Source organism: Neoarius graeffei, chromosome 1, assembly GCF_027579695.1.
Source record: "Neoarius graeffei isolate fNeoGra1 chromosome 1, fNeoGra1.pri, whole genome shotgun sequence".
NCBI lineage: Eukaryota > Metazoa > Chordata > Actinopteri > Siluriformes > Ariidae > Neoarius > Neoarius graeffei.
Genome location: NC_083569.1, coordinates 84,937,327 through 84,958,268, shown reverse-complemented (window position 1 = coordinate 84,958,268; position 20,942 = coordinate 84,937,327). Strand labels below are relative to the sequence as shown.

The 20,942-nt window shown below is 44.6% G+C and overlaps 1 protein-coding gene across 1 annotated transcript; it reads right to left on the bottom strand.

Moving 5' to 3' along the window:
* Positions 1–1,964: 1,964 nt before the first annotated feature.
* Positions 1,965–9,587, bottom strand: LOC132889220 (E3 ubiquitin-protein ligase TRIM21-like). The gene is made up of 8 exons (XM_060925491.1): positions 9,434–9,587; positions 8,681–8,767; positions 5,603–6,159; positions 5,348–5,443; positions 4,994–5,227; positions 4,759–4,897; positions 4,621–4,647; positions 1,965–2,664 (listed from the first exon to the last, which is right to left on the bottom strand). Exons 2-8 carry the CDS (start codon positions 8,742–8,744, stop codon positions 2,117–2,119), a joined length of 1,665 nt encoding a protein of 554 aa, XP_060781474.1. The 5' UTR covers positions 8,745–8,767; positions 9,434–9,587; the 3' UTR covers positions 1,965–2,116.
* Positions 9,588–20,942: the final 11,355 nt, after the last annotated feature.

The window sequence follows — 20,942 nt, the reverse complement described above, 5'->3', positions numbered from 1 at the left end:
GCCGAACACGAACGGCTGGCCGACTTCCTCCAACTGCATTGCGCAGAAGCGCTGGCGCTGTTGTTCTGGGGTGCACCCCACACGCTGGAGGACGGCCCGGCGGAGGTCTGCGTAGGCCAGCCGGCGGTCGGCGGGGAGCTGTAGCGCGGCCAGCTGTGCCTCTCCCGTGAGCAGGGGGAGGAGGCGCGCCACGCACTGCTCCATCGGCCACCCCGAGGCTTCGGCGACCTGTTCAAACAACGTAAGGAACGCCTCGGGGTCGTCCTGCGGGCCCATCTTGGTGACAGTGAGGGGAGACGGGCCCGCGGCCGGAGCGCTGGTGGACCCCGCCGATGCGAGGAGATGCCGGAGCGCCTTGCGATCTTCCTGCTGGGCCAGCACCAGGGCTTCGAAGTACCGCTCTTATTCCTTTCGGAGTGTGGCGAGCGCCTGGTGCTGGCTTTGCTGAGCCGTGGTGAGGGCGTGGACCAGGTCGGCGAATGGGGAGGATTCCATGGGGCTGCTGGGTTGGTGCTCCACTTTCCCGGGTTTCGGCACCACTGTAGGACTCCCTATGTGTGGGTGGAGCACAGAGGACGGCAGGACAGAGATCAGGTTTATGACTTGGCTTTATTGCCACACTTTTCAGTCTAACAATACTGAATCACGCACAGACACACACACAACCGGCGTCTGGTTCAGGGATGAGCTCTTCCGCTCTTGCTCTCCCTCCTCACATAGGGCGCGGTCACTGGGAAGACACACAAACACAGGTTAATTGCCCTCAGGTGTAGCGATTCTGCCACTTACCTTCCCTGACTCCGCCCTCCTGTCACAGACCGGCGCTTGACCACGCCCCCGCTGCCACAGTTACATAAATAAATTAATACATTAATTTCTGACCTGGGCGGCACGGTGGTATCGTGGTTAGCGCTGTCACTTCACAGCAAGAAGGTCCGGGTTCGAGCCCCGTGGCCAGCGAGGGCCTTTCTGTGCGGAGTTTGCATGTTCTCCCCGTGTCCGTGTGGGTTTCCTCCAGGTGCTCCGGTTTCCCCCACAGTCCAAAGACATGCAGGTTAGGTTAACTGGTGACTCTAAATTGACCGTAGGTGTGAATGTGAGTGTGAATGGTTGTCTGTGTCTATGTGTCAGCCCTGTGATGACCTGGCGACTTGTCCAGGGTGTACCCCGCCTTTCGCCCGGAGTCAGCTGGGATAGGCTCCAGCTCACCTGCGACCCTGTTGAACAGGATAAAGCGGCTAGAGATAATGAGATGAGATTTCTGACCTCTTGAGTCACATGGGTTTTGTTCATGAGTTCGGCACCAGATATGCCACCAGATACATCAGAATACAGGAAATCAAATCTAGCTAATTCAAAATTTCCCGGGGGAGGACCCCCCCCCTTTATTTAGTCACAGCATGGCCACCCCTTGTATATCCTTGGCCCCGCTTTGGCCACCCCATGTAAAAAATCCTGGCTATTCCACTGCTGGTGGTACAGTACACATACAAACCCCCAAAAAAATCGACTCGATGGGTTTACCATTTTTTCTTAGGTATGGTGCTCCGCTGGAGCTCTGCTAATGAGACTCCCTCTGCCATCCTACATTTAACATATTTGTTTTAATTTAACATTTTCAGCCCAAATGGCCTGCATCATTTCACCTTTGTACCAACAGTTGAAGGATTTAGTGCAGATTGAGGATTCATTTCTTCATTCATTTCTATTTTGAAGAACAGAAAAACCCTGACACTTTTATTTCGAAATAAAATACAAGTTTGTTTGTGTTTGATGAGGTCTGAAGGAGAAACAGTTTTGTTCGGTTTTATTTACACAGACATCAGCAGCTGAACTTCATACATTTTACTGATCAGATTAAATTCTGCAGTAAAACTCAGTGTGAACTGTAAATAATCTTTATTAATATTTGATTTGTCATGGCAAGTTCCACAATCAAAATGTTTAACAACAGACAGTAGGAGTAAAATTGTTTCTGCAAAAAAGTAACCCAGCTCTTAAAATACACTGTACAGCATTTTAAAGGAGAAAATGTTTTACGAAAATTAACCAGAAAATGTAAAATTTCTGTTTATTCTCACCATTTAATAGATGATTAAATTTATGAGTTGAAAATTCATTCAGTCTTTAATACAGGAGAGATGATCAGTGGGGCTGAATTTTTACCTCCATCATTTAAACAAGGACAGAAGAATGGATAGAGTTTCTCAGTGAAAGACTGAGCAGTGAAAGAGTAGATATGAGATCTGGACTTCACATCATAAAAGGAGACCAGACCCTCATCATAACCCACAAACACCCCCACCGTCTCCACCGTCTCTCTCAGTGTGAGGGGGACAAGGGGATCAGCAAGAGCCCAGTACTGATTCTCATCACACAGTCCCACAGTCCAGAATCCATCCTGAGGTTTCGCTGTAATCCTCCCCTTCCTGTTAATGTTCTCTCTCACAACTCCTAATACCCACTTAGTTTTCCCTCTGACCTGCACCTCATAATAAAATCTCCCTGAGGAGAAACTCTGCTTTCCCACAACACCGAGATCTTTATCAAACCTCTGTGGTGTATCAGTGAGATTCTGCCGCTCGTCTCCATCTGTCACTTGTTTTCCATCAGCAGACAGGATGAGATATGGATTTGCTGTATCAGGATCCAGAGTCACATCCACTGAGAGAAACACACAGTGTGTGATGTGAGTTTGCAGATAAAAAAGATTAAATCATCATCCAGTAGTGAGGATCATTTGTAGCATTTACATATCTTAACACGCATTTTAATAACAGGTAAACACCGGTTTCTGGACCTCTTGAAAATCTCCGGTTTCCCGAATGGAGAAATGTATTTTTCGGATTTTTCGCGTTCCTAGACGCGGCGTAATACTTCGCATCGTCCTTGCATGGGCGCGGTCCTTAAATAGCCCAAACACAGTTCACTGATTAAAGACAGGTGTTCTTTGATAACGGCGCGCGTGCCGGAGCTCGTTAGCGCGCCTTCAGGTGCACGAGCTAAGGCGCGCGCAGGACTGACACCGTTCTGCGCAACACAATCGCACTAGAAAGCATGTTCAAGCTGCCAGTGGAGCTGCAGTCTTTTTAGTTGCGAATTACAAGTATTTCCTCTTGTGTTAATAATTCGCCATGTCAAAACAAGCTAAACTTTCCTCCTTCTTTCGACGTGAAGAGAGGTCAGCAATTTATTATATTTTTTTCCATCAAAGTTGCATTTTGTGGCTTTGAAGCCAAGTTTTAGTGCCGTTTCCAGAACACAACATCAAGAAAACGTGGAAGAAACAGCAATAATGGAAGAGCCGGTTTCTAAGCCGGTTTTTTGTTACATAATGCACTCGGCTGCCAGTCAATGTGTGACACACACACACACACACACACCCTACGCCCCTGATTTACATGAGAAATTTGGTATGCATTGGTGTGTTTAAATTTACAGACAATACGAACTATAATGTAAACAATTGGCTTCAGTTCGCATAAATCTGAATTGGAAATGTTTAGTTCACTTTAGCTTCTGCAAACGCACAACTCTACCAAAAGATTGATAAACGAGGCTCAATGTCCCCAACACTGAAACCTGAAAGCTTTAGAAACTCTAACAGACCTTTACTTTTTAACAGCACTGTTTTGGGATTTTGCTGACTTTACCTTCAACTGTCTGATTTTTTTCAAAGTAATGAACTGTGTTGCAGGAAAATCACCGCGTTTTCTAAATGCACTCCTAAAATTACTCATTAACGAGGGGAATTAAATTTGATATTTTTGACAGGTTAATCATTAATGTACATGAAAGAAAAAGGCTTAAAAGTTATAACTTGAGTGAAAATAAGTACTAGAATGCAGGGTTTTGCGTGTTATGTTATTAAATTTTTTTTCGGGGGATTGCCCCCCCATCTTAGTTTAACTTTCAAAAGTTCAGGATTTTTTTCTTTGCTCCACTTTCATCTCTACTAAAATCTCAATGTTTGTGCAATTTTAAACTTGTCTAGTTCATTGTGATTAGCGCTCATTTACAACTTCAGGATACACTTGGACAGGCAATTATTTTATGTATGCGTGTCCTGTTCACCACGATGTTTACCAAGAGGAATAAACATAGTATCGGCTAACTTAACGCTTTGTGCTCTTCATTTTATTTAAATATTAATTTATTTATTACAGCAACATGCATTTTTATTGATTTATAAAGCAACATTTCTATCTCACTGAATCAAGAATTGTGTATTTATTCAGCAGGAATTTCTGTATTTGTTGAAGATAGAAATACATGTTATTGAAGCAAGAATTTCATGGTTAGCCTTGCAAGATTATCAAAATTATGTGAACAAGAAAATTAAAGTCTGCAGAACTCTTGTCTAAACTTGAAAACTAGTAAAAGTCAATGACAGTAGTCAAAAGTTGAGACAATTCAAAAATCTATTGCATCATGTTTCCTTGATAATTTGAGTTTTCTCAACATTTTCGTTTTTACAGTGTAGTGAGGAGGATAATGAGAGACACTTTAAGACTTCCTTTTAGCTGGAGAGATCTACAGATGAAAATAAGTCTGATGATGCAGTGGTGTAATGATGATCTGTACATTTTAATATGAGAGGAAACAGAAACCTCACTGTACCTGCATACTGCTGAATCCTCTTCAGTTCTGTGGAAAATAATTACAACAAAACATCACTTTCATTAGATTTCAGATGGTTTGTATAGAACACATTTTAGATTTATGTCACAAAAAAAGTTCATTCTGAAAATTTCTCACCTGTTTCTGTCAACTTCTCATTCAGAGTCTGCTGAAGCTGAGACAGAGCTGTCCTCACAGTGTCCCCACTCAGATGAGTGTTAATACTGATCTCAGTCCAGTTCTTGGTGTGTGGAGGGCTGCACATGGAGGAGTAAATCTACAGTAGAGCAGGAGAGAGGAGAAATCCCTCAGCATGGTGAGTGTTGTTCTGTGATGTTCTGCATTGCCAGTGAGCAGAGAGAGGAACACTGACCTGTAGGAGGTGGAGATGCTCCTCAGTGTGTGAGAGCTGCTCCAGCTCAGTGTCTCTCCTCTTTAGCACAGTGATTTCCTGCTTCAGCTCTTTAATGAGTCCTTCAGCCTGCCTCTCTGCTGCTCTCTGCTTCTCCTCCATCACCTCGAGCAGCTCAGCCTGACTTCTCTCAATGGAGCGAATCAGAGCAGTGAAGACTTCAACACTGTCTGCTTTCTCTTTCTCTGTGCTTCTCTAAAGAAGCAATACATTTTCACTTTCTTTACATCACACTGAATAATGAACTAATATTTATTGCAGATCGTTAATTTCTACAGATTCAAGCAAACAATACTTAAACTATTTTCCACACACTTTGCTGAGCTCGACTGAGTGTTTGATCTCTTGGATCTTCTTCAGTCGGTCCCGAATCATCTGCTGCACATCTGTCTGTGTTTCCCCCAGCTGAGTCTGAGGACAGAGCAGAAGATAAATAATTGATATTTTTAATACTTTTGTACCTTTGTCCTGGAATTTGATCTCAGAAATTTCCAATCTGCTCTACCACTGGATAAATTAATTTGTGTTATCTATAATTATGTCTAAATTTGATGTTAATGAATTTCTCACCTTCCTCCCTTCGCTCTCCTCCTCTATAGGAACAGTGTTGTGATTCTTGTGGTCTGTCTCAGTGCAGAACTGACACACACACGTCTGATCATCTCTACAGAACAGCTCTAGCGGTCTCTCATGTTTCTGGCACATGTAGTCCTCCAGGTTCTCCACAGGGTTTATTAGTTTGTGTTTTTTATGTTTGGGCATATTACTATGAAACTCTAGATGAATTTTACACAAACTTGCAGAACAATCCAGACAGGATTTCAGGGCCTTCAGCTTCTCTCCAGTGCAGGCATCACACAGAACCTGAGGTTTATCAGGACCATGTTTCTTCTTGAAGAGATCTGCAACCTCTCTGAGTGTTGTATTAATCTTCAGTTCAGGTTTCTTGGTGAATTTCTCTTTACATAATGGACAGTGACAGTGTAGACTCTTCTCCCAGCACTGTGTAAGGCAGCTCTTACAGAAGTTGTGTCCACATGGAGTGGTGACTGGATCAGTGAACACATCCAGACAGATCGAACACAGCAGCTGCTCTTCAGACAGGAGACTACTAGAGTCACCAGAAACTAGGGTTTATAATAAAATAAAGAGTTACACATTGTTTATAAATAGTGTAGAAATACTGGAATTTGTTTCAACCTTGTCTCTATTCAGTCCGCTGCATCTGTAGTGTAGGTGTAAAAATCACACACCAGAATTTCTACACGTTTTTCAGGACTGATCCCAAAAAGGCTTTTTATTCTAAACTCACAGTTGACATCGAAAGGCATTTATCAGGGCGTCATTTAATGTTTTGGTCAAACCATTTTTGTAGAATACTTGAATGAATTTTACAGTCAAAGGTATTTACAAGTGTACTGTAGATCTTACATCAGAAATAAAACCCAGAACCTCCTGCATTAACAAGAATGACAAAGTTGTTTTCCTCCCAGAGCTGATTATTTTTCCATAAAACTGTTCAGGCTTGAGTGCTTTATTCCTCTTATACAGAATCAGTGCATCACTCCAACAATAAAATACTTTTCTTTCACGAAGTCACTCACCAAAATATTCCCACCCAAAATATCTCCCCCTATGCCCTGAAAGAGGGTCCATCTACCAGGTAAACAAGATCCTCGACTCTAGATGCAGAAGGGGTCAACTAGAGTACCTGGTAGATTGGGAGGGCTACGGACCCGAGGAGCGAAGCTGGGTGGGAGCCAAGGACATCTTAGATTCTCTCTTAACTCAAGAGTATCATTAACCCAACAAGCCTGCACCAAGGGGGAGAGGCCGCCTCAGGAAGTGTTTAGCTCCCGGAGGGAACTCCCCCGGGGGTGGGGTGTTTCTGTCAGTAATAACGTTAAGAGCGACAGCTCAAGACGGACTACAAACATGGACCCTAATAATTACAACCTTAAAATCCACAGCGCCCTCTGTCACCTGAGTTCTAATTACACCTGTCTGTGATTCCACTAATCACTATCCCTGCTACTAAACCCCTCTCTCACACCTCAAAGACGCGAAGTATTGTCCAGTCTTCACTCCTGTGTACCAAGCTGTTTGTTTACTCTATTTGCCTTCTAGTTTCCTTGACCCTGTTTCTCGTTATTCTCAACACACTCTCTAGTCTAGTCTGTATTGCTCTGTGTGCTGATTGATCGACCCCTGCCTGTTTTCTCCACTACAATTCTCATCTTGTGATTTGGCTTGGTCTCCAGTTTGCTTCCCCGCTCTCCCCTGCACATAGAGTTGTAAGTGCCTGCACCCTGACACCATCCTACATTATTCAGTAACAGAATTCACAAAAGAATATTGTACATTATGAGGTAATGTCTGTGCATATTTCTTTATCAGGTTCTATATATGGGGCGGCATGGTGGTGTAGTGGTTAGCACTGTCGCCTCACAGCAAGAAGGTCCGGGTTCGAGCCCCGTGGCCGGCGAGGGCCTTTCTGTGTGGAGTTTGCATGTTCTCCCTGTGTTCGCGTGGGTTTCCTCCAGGTGCTCCGGTTTCCCCCACAGTCCCAAGATATGCAGGTTAGGTTAACTGGTGACTCTAAATTGACCGTAGGTGTGAATGTGAGTGTGAATGGTTGTGTCTCTCTATGTGTCAGCCCTGTGATGACCTGGCGACTTGTCCAGGGTGTACCCCGCCTTTCGCCCGTAGTCAGCTGGGATAGGCTCCTGCTTGCCTGCGACCCTGTAGAACAGGATGAAGCGGCTAGAGATAATGAGATGAGGTTCTATATATTTACTATTTTTGTCTTTTTAGTTTGTAAAGAAATTTTATTTAATTACACATGGAGTTTCGTCAGATTTTAATAAGGATGGGTGAAAGTGACAGATTTCAGAGAGGATGCTCATTTTTATTTATTTCATGTTACTTTTTTGTCATTCACTTTTGTTTCAATAAATAAACATTTCAATCAGAACAAAAAATTGTCACATTTATTTATTTCTGCCCCAATCCTTCCCCAGTACAATTTATTTACTGTCACATTTAACCACATATCTAATTATTGAATATCTTTATGTATTTAAATATGTCTCATTCTCATCTCATCTCATCTCATTATCTCTAGCCGCTTTATCCTTCTACAGGGTCGCAGGCAAGCTGGAGCCTATCCCAGCTGACTCCGGGCGAAAGGCGGGGTACACCCTGGACAAGTCGCCAGGTCATCACAGGGCTGACACATAGACACAGACAACCATTCACACTCACATTCACACCTACGGTCAATTTAGAGTCACCAGTTAACCTAACCTGCATGTCTTTGGACTGTGGGGGAAACCGGAGCACCCGGAGGAAACCCACGCGGACACGGGGAGAACATGCAAACTCCGCACAGAAAGGCCCTCGCCAGCCCCGGGGCTCGAACCCAGGACCTTCTTGCTGTGAGGCGACAGCGCTAACCACTACACCACCGTGCCGCCCCTAACCCTTCATTTCAGCCAAAATTTCCCAATAGTCCTTCATTAAATGATGTTGCTCATCCACCATGCAGTAAAAGTTCCTGTGAATTAGTTGTTACGACAGAAACAGTAACTTACTGCTACATAACTATTTAATAAGCATAAACAATCATGTATGAGCTGTATAACTTACATGAACGTGATTCATCCATGCTGCTCCTTCTTCTGTCTTTTGCTGGTGATGAAGATTCAGCCATTTTCTTCCTCCTGTGTTTCGAACCTTTTCAGTCAGAAATCACATCATTCAGTTCACACATGTAACAGTATGAGGTGTTACTGATTAGTCTGTTTGACTCCACAGGCCTGTCTGCAGTGTTAAACCTCAGCAATGACACTGGAAGCATTTAGACTGTGGTATAAAACACACGTAGACATTCTCATCTTCTTTAGATTGTAATAAACACAGGATTTCACTGATCATTCTCACAGCTCTCAGCTCAGGAACTGGATCATTCACAGTTTCTCACTGACTGATATGTTTCTATAAGTGTTTATGTTTCACCCAGTCATCACCTCTGGACTTCCAACACACACACACACACACACACACACACACACACACACACAGTATAAAGTATAATTGTATTTTAACTTGTATTTCAGTGTTCATGCTGGAATCAGTTTAGTTTTGAGCAGTTAATAAAACACAGCAACCTTTAAACCTGATTTTCAGCTTTGTTGTCTCGGTTGATCACTGATCATTAAAGACACAGTTTTTAAACTAAACTCAATAAAAACACTTATCAGCTTGTATTTCAGTGTCAGTGTTTCAGCAGTGTGTTAGAGACTCTGTCTCTGTCTGACATTGTTAACATGTACAGTTTATCCTGATAAATCACACTCTGACAAAACCTCTGAACTATAAAACATTCACTGAAGAACATACCTTTATTTTACTCGCCTCTTTTCAGGGAGTGAGAATTGTCTGTGTTTATATTTTAGAGTCGGTGAAAATCCTGCAGTTCATTTCAGAAATTAATGTGAAAATAAGGGTTTCTTCTCGATGTGAGCTGTAACTGCTTTCATTTTGACTTTAGTCCCTTCCTTGTTCCCTTTGTAGGGGTTGATAAAGGGGCGGTTCCTCATATGATCACAGTGCAGTTTGTCTCCGCCTCCCTGACTTCACCTCTGCTCATGTGGATTTATACAGTCATTCAAACTGCACATGAAATAACAATAATGTGGTTTATTTCTCCTGCAGATTATCGTGATTATCGGAGAAGATCGTGGGCCACGTCATTTCATCTTTGTCCCAGCAGATGGCAGCATTTGGCCCAAATGGGGACTTCATTCATTCATGATCACATGGTGAGAATTATTGTATTCCTGATTCACACTTGTTTTGGTCATGCTGTATTTTTAAGGAACATTTTTAGTCCTAAATAAAACAATAATGTTTTTTTTGAAAGGAGAAACACGTTTGTTCAGTTTTATCCACACAGATATCAGCAGCTGCTTTTAACAAATGTTATTGATCATTTTAATATCAGTGTGAACTGTAAATGATCTTTATTAATATTTGAATTGTAATGAAGTTCCACAATCATACAACTGAATGAAATGTGTGATTATGTCAGTTATGTATCTGTTTTTTTTTAAGCTTATTTTATATTTGTACTTGAAAAAAAAAAACCCAAAGAGAATCACTTTGAAGTTTCAGTACAGATGGATTATGATCCATCCATACATTATCTTATCCTGTCCTACAGGGTCGTGGGCAAGCTGGAGCCTATCCCACCTGACTATGGATGAAAGTCGCCAGGTCATCGCAGGGCTGACACATAGAGACAAACAACCATTCACACTCACGGTCAATTTAGAGTCGCCAGTTAACCTAACCTGCATGTCTTTGGACTGTGGGGGAAACCGGAGCACCCGGAGGAAACCCACACAGACACGGGGAGAACATGCAAACTCCACACAGAACCCCCCCCCGGCAGCCACTGGGCTCGAACCCAGAACCTTCTTGCTGTGCGGTGACAGTACTAACCACTACACCACCGTGCCGCCCCTGGATAATGATCCAAGTATTAAAAATAATCCTTATATTTATTAGCATTTCAGTCTGTCCAATTACTTTTGAGCCTGTGAAAATGGAGTAAATGTGTAAAAATGTCTGTAATTCCTAAATGTTTCAGATAGTTTGTTAAAATCCTTGAAGGTGATATGTGGAAGAAATTTCTGCTTTTTTGAATTCGCTGAGATTTCTGAAACATTACAGAGAAATAAACATTGTACTATCGTATAACCCTGTGACTTTAAACAAATAAATTTATTTGATCTGATTTGTGAGGCTTCTGTTAAGGCTGATTTTCACTTCTGGAACAAATCCACACCGGAAGTTCGACCTCGACGCTTCCGCAGTTTGAAGCTTTTATACTTCATGTAAGTTGTGTGTCTCCTCTAGGGGGCGCTGTCACATGAAATACACCACGATTTACTGATTTGCTTTCTTTTTTAAACTGAGGCAGGAAATGTACAATAATATATGGCAAGCACAAAAAGAGCACACAATGTTAACTGAACAAAACAACACCACACAACTAAGGGGTAATTTCTAACAAGTTTAAGAATAATATTCAGTAATTTCTGCTCTGTTTTATTTTTCATTAATTTTAATTATTTGTAATATGATAGTTCTCTCGAAAATCAAGAAGATTTGTATTTTAATATATTTACATTTATGAAGATAACATTTGTCCAGAATAACTAAAATATTTAAGAGAAATTCAATCTCTTGAGCCTCCATTATTATTCCAAATGTAACCTCATTTCTGATAAATTGTGTAAGAAAAGAGATTTTGCTTCGAACCAATCATGCATGTCACACCAAAAAGGTCTTGTTATACAGACAGAAGAAAAATAAGTGATCCATGCTTTCTATTTCATTGTCACAGAATGTGCAATTATTTTGATCAAAGTTGAATCTTTGTCTCAGGAGTTCACCTGAGGGATATATATTATGAACAAACTTAAAATGAAGCTCTTTAGTTATTGAAGGTCAAGTCAAGTTTATTTGTATAGTGCTTTTAACAATAGACATTCTCGCAAAGCAGCTTTACAGAATTAGAATGACTTTAAACATGAGCTAATTTTATCCCTAATCTATCCCCAATGAGCAAGCCTGTGGTGACGGTGGCAAGGGAAAACTCCCTCAGACGACATGAGGAAGAAACCTTGAGAAGAACCAGACTCAAAAGGGAACCCATCCTCATTTGGGCAACAACAGACAACATGACTAGAACATTAACAGTTTTAACATGAAGTCAGTTTCGTTGATGTTATAAATCTTCATTGATGGAAACTTGAGTGCAAAACTGTTCATGACAACTGCAGACTTAAAGTTAGCAAGTCAACTGTAGTCCTCAGCCATAAAAGCATTACTGTAAGTGTCCAGAGCGTCTTCCAAGTGTGACTTTCAACTGTCCATATGGGGCTGTCCTCTGCAGGAGCAATGTGATGAGACTCCAGCAGGACATAGAGCATCAGGATGGATCTAGTGTTGCCACCTGTCCCGGTTTTTCCTGATTGTCCCGGATTTTCATGGTCTGTCCCGGAAAAAAAAATAAAAATCCGGGACACTGAATGTCCCCCCCTCCTAGAACTGCCACCTTATTGTGGTGGAGGGGTTTGTGTGCTTGAATGATCCTAGGAGCTATGTTGTCGGGGGCATTATGCCCCTGTTAGGGTTTCCCAAGGCAGACAGGTCCTAGGTGACAGGCCAGACCAAGAGCAGTTCACCAAAAAACCCCTATGGAGAAAAAATCCAGGACCGTGACGTCGCCCGGTAGGACGCAGCCGGGGCCCCACCCTGGAGCCAGGCCCGGGGTTGGGGCTCGTATGCGAGCGCTTGGTGGTCGGGCCTTTGCCCATGGGGCCCGGCCGGGCTCAGCCCGAAGAGGCGACGTGGGCCCGACCTCCTGTGGGTTCACCACCCACAGAGGTAGCAGTAGGGGTTTGGTGCAGTGTGGATTGGGTGGCAGTCGAAGGCAGGGGCCTCGACGACCTGACCCCCGGACACAGCGGCTGGCTGTTGGGACATGGAATGTCACTTCGCTGGGGGGGAAGGAGCCTGAGCTTGTGCGGGAGGTTGAGAGGTACCGGCTAGAGATAGTCGGGCTCACCTCCACGCACAGCTTGGGCTCTGGAACCCAGCTCCTCGAGAGGGGCTGGACTTTCCACTTCTCTGGAGTCGCCCATGGTGAGCGGCGGCGGGCTGGTGTGGGCTTCCTTATAGCTCCCCAGCTCAGCCGCCATGTGTTGGAGTTTACCCCAGTGAACGAGAGGGTCGCCTCTCTGCGCCTTCGGATTGGGGAGAGGGCTCTTGCTGTTGTTTGTGCCTACGGGCCAAATAGCAGTATAGAGTATCCGGCCTTCTTGGAGTCCCTGGGAGAGGTACTGAGGGGTGCTCAGACTGGGGACTCCATTGTGCTACTGGGGGACTTCAATGCTCACGTGGGCGATGACAGTGACACCTGGAGGGGCGTGGTTGGGAGGAACGGCCTCCCCGATCTGAACCCGAGTGGTGTTTTGTTATTGGACTTCTGTGCTAGTCACAGTTTGTCCATAACGAACACCATGTTCGAGCATAGGGGTGTCCATAAGTGCACGTGGCACCAGGACACCTTAGGTCGGAGGTCGATGATCGACTTTGTAGTCGTGTCATCTGATCTCCGACCCTATGTCTTGGACACTCGGGTGAAGAGAGGGGCTGAGTTGTCAACTGATCACCACCTGGTGGTGAGTTGGATCCGCTGGCGGAGGAGGAAGCTGGACAGACCTGGCAGGCCCAAACGTATGGTGAGGGTCTGCTGGGAACGTCTGGCCGAGCACTCTGTTGGGGAGGTCTTTAACTCCCACCTCCGGGAGAGCTTTTCCCAGCTTCCGAGGGAGGCGGGGGACATTGAGTCTGAGTGGACCATGTTCTCTACCTCCATTGTGGACGCAGCTGTTCGGAGCTGTGGCCGCAAGGTCTCCGGTGCCTGTCGTGGCGGCAATCCCCGAACCCGGTGGTGGACACCGGAAGTAAGGGATGCCGTCAAGCTGAAGAAGGAGTCCTATCGGGCCATGTTGACCTCCGGGACTCCTGAGGCAGCCGACGGGTATCGGCAGGCCAGGCGTGCTGCAGCTCGGGCAGTTGCGGAGGCAAAAACTCGGAACTGGGAGGAGTTCGGGGAGGCCATGGAGAAGGACTATCGGTCGGCCTCGAAGAAATTCTGGCAAACCGTCCGGCGCCTCAGGAGGGGGAAGCAGTACTCTGCCAACACTGTTTACAGTGCGGGTGGGGAGCTGTTGACCTCGACTGGGGACATTGTCGGGCGGTGGAAGGAATACTTTGAGGATCTCCTCAATCCCACCGTCATGTCTTCCACTGAGGAGACTGAGGCTGATGACTCAGAGGTGGACTCGTCCATTACCCAAGCCGAAGTCACTGAGGTGGTTTGCAAGCTCCTCGGTGGCAAGGCACCGGGGGTGGATGAGATCCGCCCTGAGTATCTCAAGTCTCTGGATGTTGTGGGGCTGTCTTGGTTGACACGCCTCTGCAACATCGCGTGGCGGTCGGGGACAGTGCCTCTGGAGTGGCAGACTGGGGTGGTGGTCCCTCTTTTTAAGAAAGGGGACCGGAGAGTGTGCTCCAATTATAGGGGAATCACACTTCTCAGCCTCCCAGGGAAAGTTTACTCCAGGGTACTGGAGAGGAGAATTCGACCGATAGTCGAACCTCGGATCCAGGAGGAACAATGCGGTTTTCGTCCTGGTCGCGGAACACTGGACCAGCTCTATACCCTTCATAGGGTGCTCGAGGGTTCATGGGAGTTTGCCCAACCAGTCCACATGTGCTTTGTGGATCTGGAGAAGGCATTCGACCGTGTCCCCCGTGGTATTCTGTGGGGGGTGCTTCGGGAGTATGGGGTTCGGGGCTCTTTGCTAAGGGCTGTCCGGTCCCTGTACGAACGGAGCAGGAGTCTGGTTCGCATTGCCGGCAGTAAGTCAGACCTGTTCCCAGTGCATGTTGGACTCCGTCAGGGCTGCCCTTTGTCACCGGTTCTGTTCATAATTTTTATGGACAGAATTTCTAGGCGCAGCCAGGGGCCGGAAGGAATCCTGTTTGGGAACCACAGGATTTCATCTCTGCTTTTTGCGGATGATGTTGTCCTGTTGGCTTCTTCAAACCAGGACCTTCAGCATGCACTGGGGCGGTTTGCAGTCGAGTGTGAAGCGGCTGGGATGAGAATCAGCACCTCCAAGTCCGAGGCCATGGTTCTCGACCGGAAAAGGGTGGCTTGCCCTCTCCAGGTTGGTGGAGAAGTCCTGCCTCAAGTGGAGGAGTTTAAGTATCTCGGGATCTTGTTCACGAGTGAGGGAAGGATGGAGCGTGAGATCGACAGGCGGATCGGTGCAGCCTCCGCAGTGATGCGGTCGCTTTACCGGTCCGTCGTGGTGAAGGAGCTGAGCCAAAAGGCGAAGCTCTCAATTTACCGGTCGATCTACGTTCCGACTCTCACCTATGGTCATGAGCTTTGGGTAATGACAGAAAGAACAAGATCGCGGATACAAGCGGCTGAAATGAGTTTCCTTCGCAGGGTGGCTGGGCGCTCCCTTAGAGATAGGGTGAGAAGCACAGTCACTCGGGAGGAGCTCGGAGTAGAGCCGCTGCTCCTCCACATCGAGAGGAACCAGCTGAGGTGGCTCGGGCATCTTTTTCGGATGCCTCCTGGACGCCTCCCTGGGGAGGTGTTCCAGGCATGTCCCCCCGGGAGGAGGCCCCGGGGAAGACCCAGGACACGCTGGAGGGACTATGTCTCTCGGCTGGCCTGGGAACGCCTCGGTGTTCTTCCCGAGGAGCTGGCCGAGGTGTCTGGGGAAAGGGAAGTTTGGGCTTCCATGCTTAGACTGCTGCCTCCGCGACCCGGTCCTGGATAAGCGGAAGAAGACGAGACGAGACTGAATGTCCCGGTTTTTTGTACATAATGGGCAAAATGTGTTTTTCAACTTGCAAGCCAGCTGAGAACCAGTTTGCTTTTCCAAGCTCGCCGTGCTAAGCGGAGCCACGTCATTACGTCGCTGAATACGTCATTACGTCGCTGAATACGTCATTACGTCGCTGTATACGTCACTTACGTCGCTACGTTTGCATAAACCTTGGCGCGAATATCAAAGCAAAAACAACACGGAAGAAGCAGCAGCAGCAACAACAACAACAATAATAATAATAATGGATGACTTCACGTTTGGGCGGCACGGTGGTGTAGTGGTTAGCGCTGTCGCCTCACAGCAAGAAGGTCCTGGGTTCGAACCCCGGGTCCGGCGAGGGCCTTTCTGTGTGGAGTTTGCATGTTCTCCCCGTGTCCGCGTGGGTTTCCTCCGGGTGCTCCGGTTTCCCCCACAGTCCAAAGACATGCAGGTTAGGTTAACTGGTGACTCTAAATTGACCGTAGGTGTGAATGTGAGTGTGAATGGTTGTCTATGTGTCAGCCCTGTGATGACCTGGCGACTTGTCCAGGGTGTACCCCGCCTTTCGCCCGTAGTCAGCTGGGATAGGCTCCAGCTTGCCTGCGACCCTGTAGAAGGATAAAGCGGCTAGAGATAATGAGATGAGATGAGACTTCACGTTTGTACAGCTGCTGCTTCTCATCGCCTAAAAATGGCGATCTTTCACGGTCTTTTTTATTGTTGTTGGTCTTAACAACTCCGCCCCCCTGCTGACGTAAGCGGTTCTTTCCTCTGGCCCAGCAGAGAGTTGGTGCTAGCCTGGAACCAGTTTTTCTGGCCCCAGAGCCAGTTCTTTGTCAGTGGAAACAGAAAACCCGGTTCCAAACTAAGCACTGGCCCCGAACCAGCCCTGGAACTGCTTTGGTGGAAAAGGGGCAATGGAGGATGCTTGGACTGATAAAAGAAACAGACTCTCTGTTGCAATGGTGAAGGCTGAGCTTCAAGTCAGGCTAAACTTTCAGTTGTCCTGTACTGAGTTCAAGACATTCATTGAAAATCAGCCAGGACTCATAGCAGCAGCAAAGAAAAACACCAAATATAAATGGAAGATTAGGTAAGGTTTTGGTGAATTAAATGAAATAGTGTAGTGTAGTACATACTCCTGTATGTGCCCAGTTATATCAGTTACATGTCCTCCTATGTATTTGTTTAGCCAAGAGTAGCAGAGGCACAAGCAAAGCACACACCACATTCTAAGCAATCAGGTAAGCTGTTTGACACTACACCTTACATTGTTACATTCAGGTATTCTTAGATACAATGAAAAATTAATTATTTTTATTCCACATAAGCAAACAAACAGAACTTAATTATGTATTCCCCTTTTACCTGTGCCCACTACTGCCCCCAGGTGTCCACAACCAAAAGCTGTTGGAAATAAACCAAAATAATGAAGACCTGCTATATTATGTAAAGCAATTAACTAAACAAATAACTAGCAAAAGCGTCATTTTTACTAATTAGAGCAATACAATTTCAGCATAGAAGGGCGATTTTTGTCTTGGGTAAGATGTGCGAAGGGCGCCGTTGCTTACAAGCAAAAAGGTCGATTGGATGGTCGAAATGTCCAGGATTTTTGTCAGACACAGGTGGCAACCCTAGATGGATCAGGCAGGTCCAAGGAGCAGAAGTTGTCAGCATCTTGATCTCAGGATTGTCATGCAACTCAGAGGGACAGATGGGGGGAGAGAAAACACAGGTTGTTGGTGGGTATGCCCAATATCACCTGAATAAGTAGGAACAGTATACATTTTGTGCTGAGTACAAGCAGGGACTCCGGCAAAACTGTGACAGCATAACTAAAAGGGGAGAGCCAGAAGGTAACACAGGCATGAGGGAGCCCTGGGACATAAAGCAGCAGCCACTACACTGCCAACAAACTCGAGTGAGCAAGTGAGTTGGCGACTGACAGCATCCATACATCCCAGTTTACCAAAACACTATGTCTGAGGACCCTCCAGATCTACACCTTTACCTAAACACCATTAACAAAAAGCTTGACAAAACAGATATGTTTTCAGTCTAGACTTAAACGCTGAGACTGTGTCTGATTCCCGAACACTACTTGGAAGGCTATTCCATAACTGTGGGGCTTTGTAAGAAAAGGCTCTGCCCCCTGATGTAGCCTTCATTATACGAGGTACCAGCAGATAGCCTGCACCTTTTGATCTAAGTAGGCGTGGCGAGTCATAGAGGACCAGAAGTTCACTCAGGTACTGTGGCACAAGACCATTCAGTGCTTTAAAGGTCAATAGTAATATTTTATAATCAATAAGAAATTTGATTGGGAGCCAATGCAGTTTGGATAAGACAGGGGTGATGTGGTCATATTTTCTAGGTCTAGTAAGGACTCTTGCTGCTGCATTTTGAACTAACTGGAGCTTGTTTACAGTGGTGCTTGAAAGTTTGTGAACCCTGTAGAATCTTCTATAGTTCTGCATAAATATGACCTAAAACATCACCAGATTTTCACACAAGTCCTAAAAGTAGATAAAGAGAACCCAGTTAAACAAATGAGACAAAAATATTATACTTGGTCATTTATTTATTGAGGAAAATGATCCAATGTTACAGATCTGTGAGTGGCAAAAGTATGTGAACGTTTGCTTTCAGTATCTGGTGTGACCCCCTTGTGCAGCAATAACTGCAAGTAAACGTTTCTGGTAAACCGCTGATCAGTCCTGCACACAGACTTGGAGGAATTTTAGCCTATTCCTCCGTACAGAACAGCTTCAACTCTGGGATGTTGGTGGGTTTCCTCACATGAACTGCTCGCTTCAGGTCCTTCCACAACATTTCGATTGGATTAAGGTCAGGACTTTGACTTGGCCATTCCAAAACATTAACTTTATTCTTCTTTAACCATTCTTTGGTAGAACAACTTGAGTGCTTAGGGTCGTTGTCTTGCTGCATGACCCACCTTCTCTTGAGATTCAGTTCATGGACAGATGTCCTAACATTTTCCTTTAGAATTCGCTGGTATAATTCAGAATTCATTCTTCCATCAATGATGGCAAACCGTCCTGGCCCAGATGCAGCAAAACAGGCCCAAACCATGATACTACCACCACCATGTTTCACAGATGGGATAAGGTTCTTATGCTGGAATGCAGTGTTTTCCTTTCTCCAAACAGAATGCTTCTCATTTAAACCAAAAAGTTCCACTTTGGTCTCATCCGTCCACAAAACATTTTTCCAATAGCCTTCTGGCTCGTCCACGTGATCTTTAGCAAACTGCAGACAAGCAGCAATGTTCTTTTTGGAGAGCAGTGGCTTTCTCCTTGCAACCCTGCCATGCACACCATTGTTGTTCAGTGTTTTCCTGATGGTGGACTCATGAACATTAACATTAGCCAATGTGAGACAGGCCTTCGGTTGCTTAGAAATTACCCTGGGGTCCTTTGCGACCTCACCGACTATTACATGCCTTGCTCTTGGAGTGATCTTTGTCGGTCGACCACTTCTAGGGAGGGTAACAATGGTCTTGAATTTCCTCCATTTGTACACAATATGTCTAATTGTGGATTGGTAGAGTCCAAACTCTTTAGAGATGGTTTTGTAACCTTTTCCAGCCTGATGAGCATCAACAACGCTTTTTTTGGGGTCCTCAGAAGTCCCCTTTGTTCATGGCATGATACACTTCGACAAACATGTGTTGTGAAGATGAGACTTTTATAGATCCCTGTTCTTTAAATAAAACAGGGTGCCCACTTACACCTGATTGTCATCCCACTGATTGAAAATACCTGACTTTAATTTCACCTTCAAATTAACTGCTAATCCTAGAGGTTCACATACTTTTGCCACTCACAGATCTGTAATATTGGATCATTTTCCTCAATAAATAAATGACCAAGTATAATATTTTTGTCTCATTTCTTTAACTGCATTTTCTTTATCTACTTTTAGGACTTGTGTGAAAATCTGATGATGTTTTAGGTCATATTTATGCAGAAATATAGAAAATTCTAAAGGGTTCACAAACATTCAAGCACCACTGTACGCACTTATTGGAACATCCAGACAGTAAGGCATTACAGTAATCCAACGTGGAGGTAACAAAAGCATGAACTAGTTTTTCTGCTTCGTCAAGTGACATTAAATTTTTTATCTTAGCAATATTTCTGAGATGAAAGAAAGCTATCTGGGTAATGTTATAGATGTGTTATCGAAGTGAAAAACCTACTTCTAGCTGCATGTGGTCCGAATACAAATACTTCAGTCTTGTCAGAGTTAAGCAGAAGGAAGTTAATAAGCATCCAGTGTCTAATGTCCTTTACACATTCCTCAATTCTATTAAGCTGGTGTCTCTCATCAGGTTTTGCAGAAACATACAACTGTGTGTCATCAGCATAACGGTGGAAACTAATACAATGTTTTCGAATAATATCACCCAAAGGTAACATATATAAAGAAAAAAATCAGTGGACCCAAGACAGAACCTTGCGGAACACCAAACTTTCCCTCAGTATGTCTAGAACTAGAAAAATCACCATTTACATCAACATACTGATAGTGATCAGTTAAATAAGACCTGAGCCAGGAGAGGGCCGTTCCCTTAACTCCCACAACATTTTCTAGTCTATCCAGAAGAATGGAATGATCAATTGTATCAAATGCTGCACTAAGGTCAAGCAACACAAGCAGCGAGACACAGCCGTGATCAGAAGCCAACAGTAGGTCGTTTACTACTTTAACCAGAGCCGTCTCTGTGCTATGATGAGGTCTAATTCCTGACTGATACGTTTCATGGATGTTATTCCTATGTAAATATGAGCATAACTGCTGTGCCACAGCTTTTTCAAGGATCTCGGAAATAAAGGGGAGGTTTGATATTGGCCAATAATTGGACAGCTGACAGGGATCAAGGTCAGGTTTTTTAATCAGGGGTTTGATAACTGCTAGTTTAAAGGATTTGGGTACATAGCTGATCCTAAGAGAAGAATTTATTATTTTTAGAAGCGGTCCAATTATTTCAGGTATTATCTGTTTGAATAGACGTGTAGGTAAGGGATCTAGTACACAAGTTGAAGCTTTTGATGCGGAGATTAATGAAAGTAATTTAATTTCTCTAAGGTGAGTAAAATATTTTAATTGATGATCTGATACAGTTATATTGTTAACTACAGGGTCACTTACATTGTCTGACCTTAAATTAGTAGTTTGAATTTTTTGTCGGATATTTTCAATTTTGTCATAAAAAAAAATTCATGAAGTCGTTGCTACTACATACTGCAGGTGTGCATGTGTCTATAGTGGACTTATTCCTGGTTCATTTTGCTACAGTATTAAATAGGAATCTAGGATTATTTTTGTTATCTTCTATTAGGGAGGAGAGATATGTTGATTGAGCAGCACTAAGAGCTTTTCTATATTTCAAGAAGCTCTCCTTCCATGCTAAT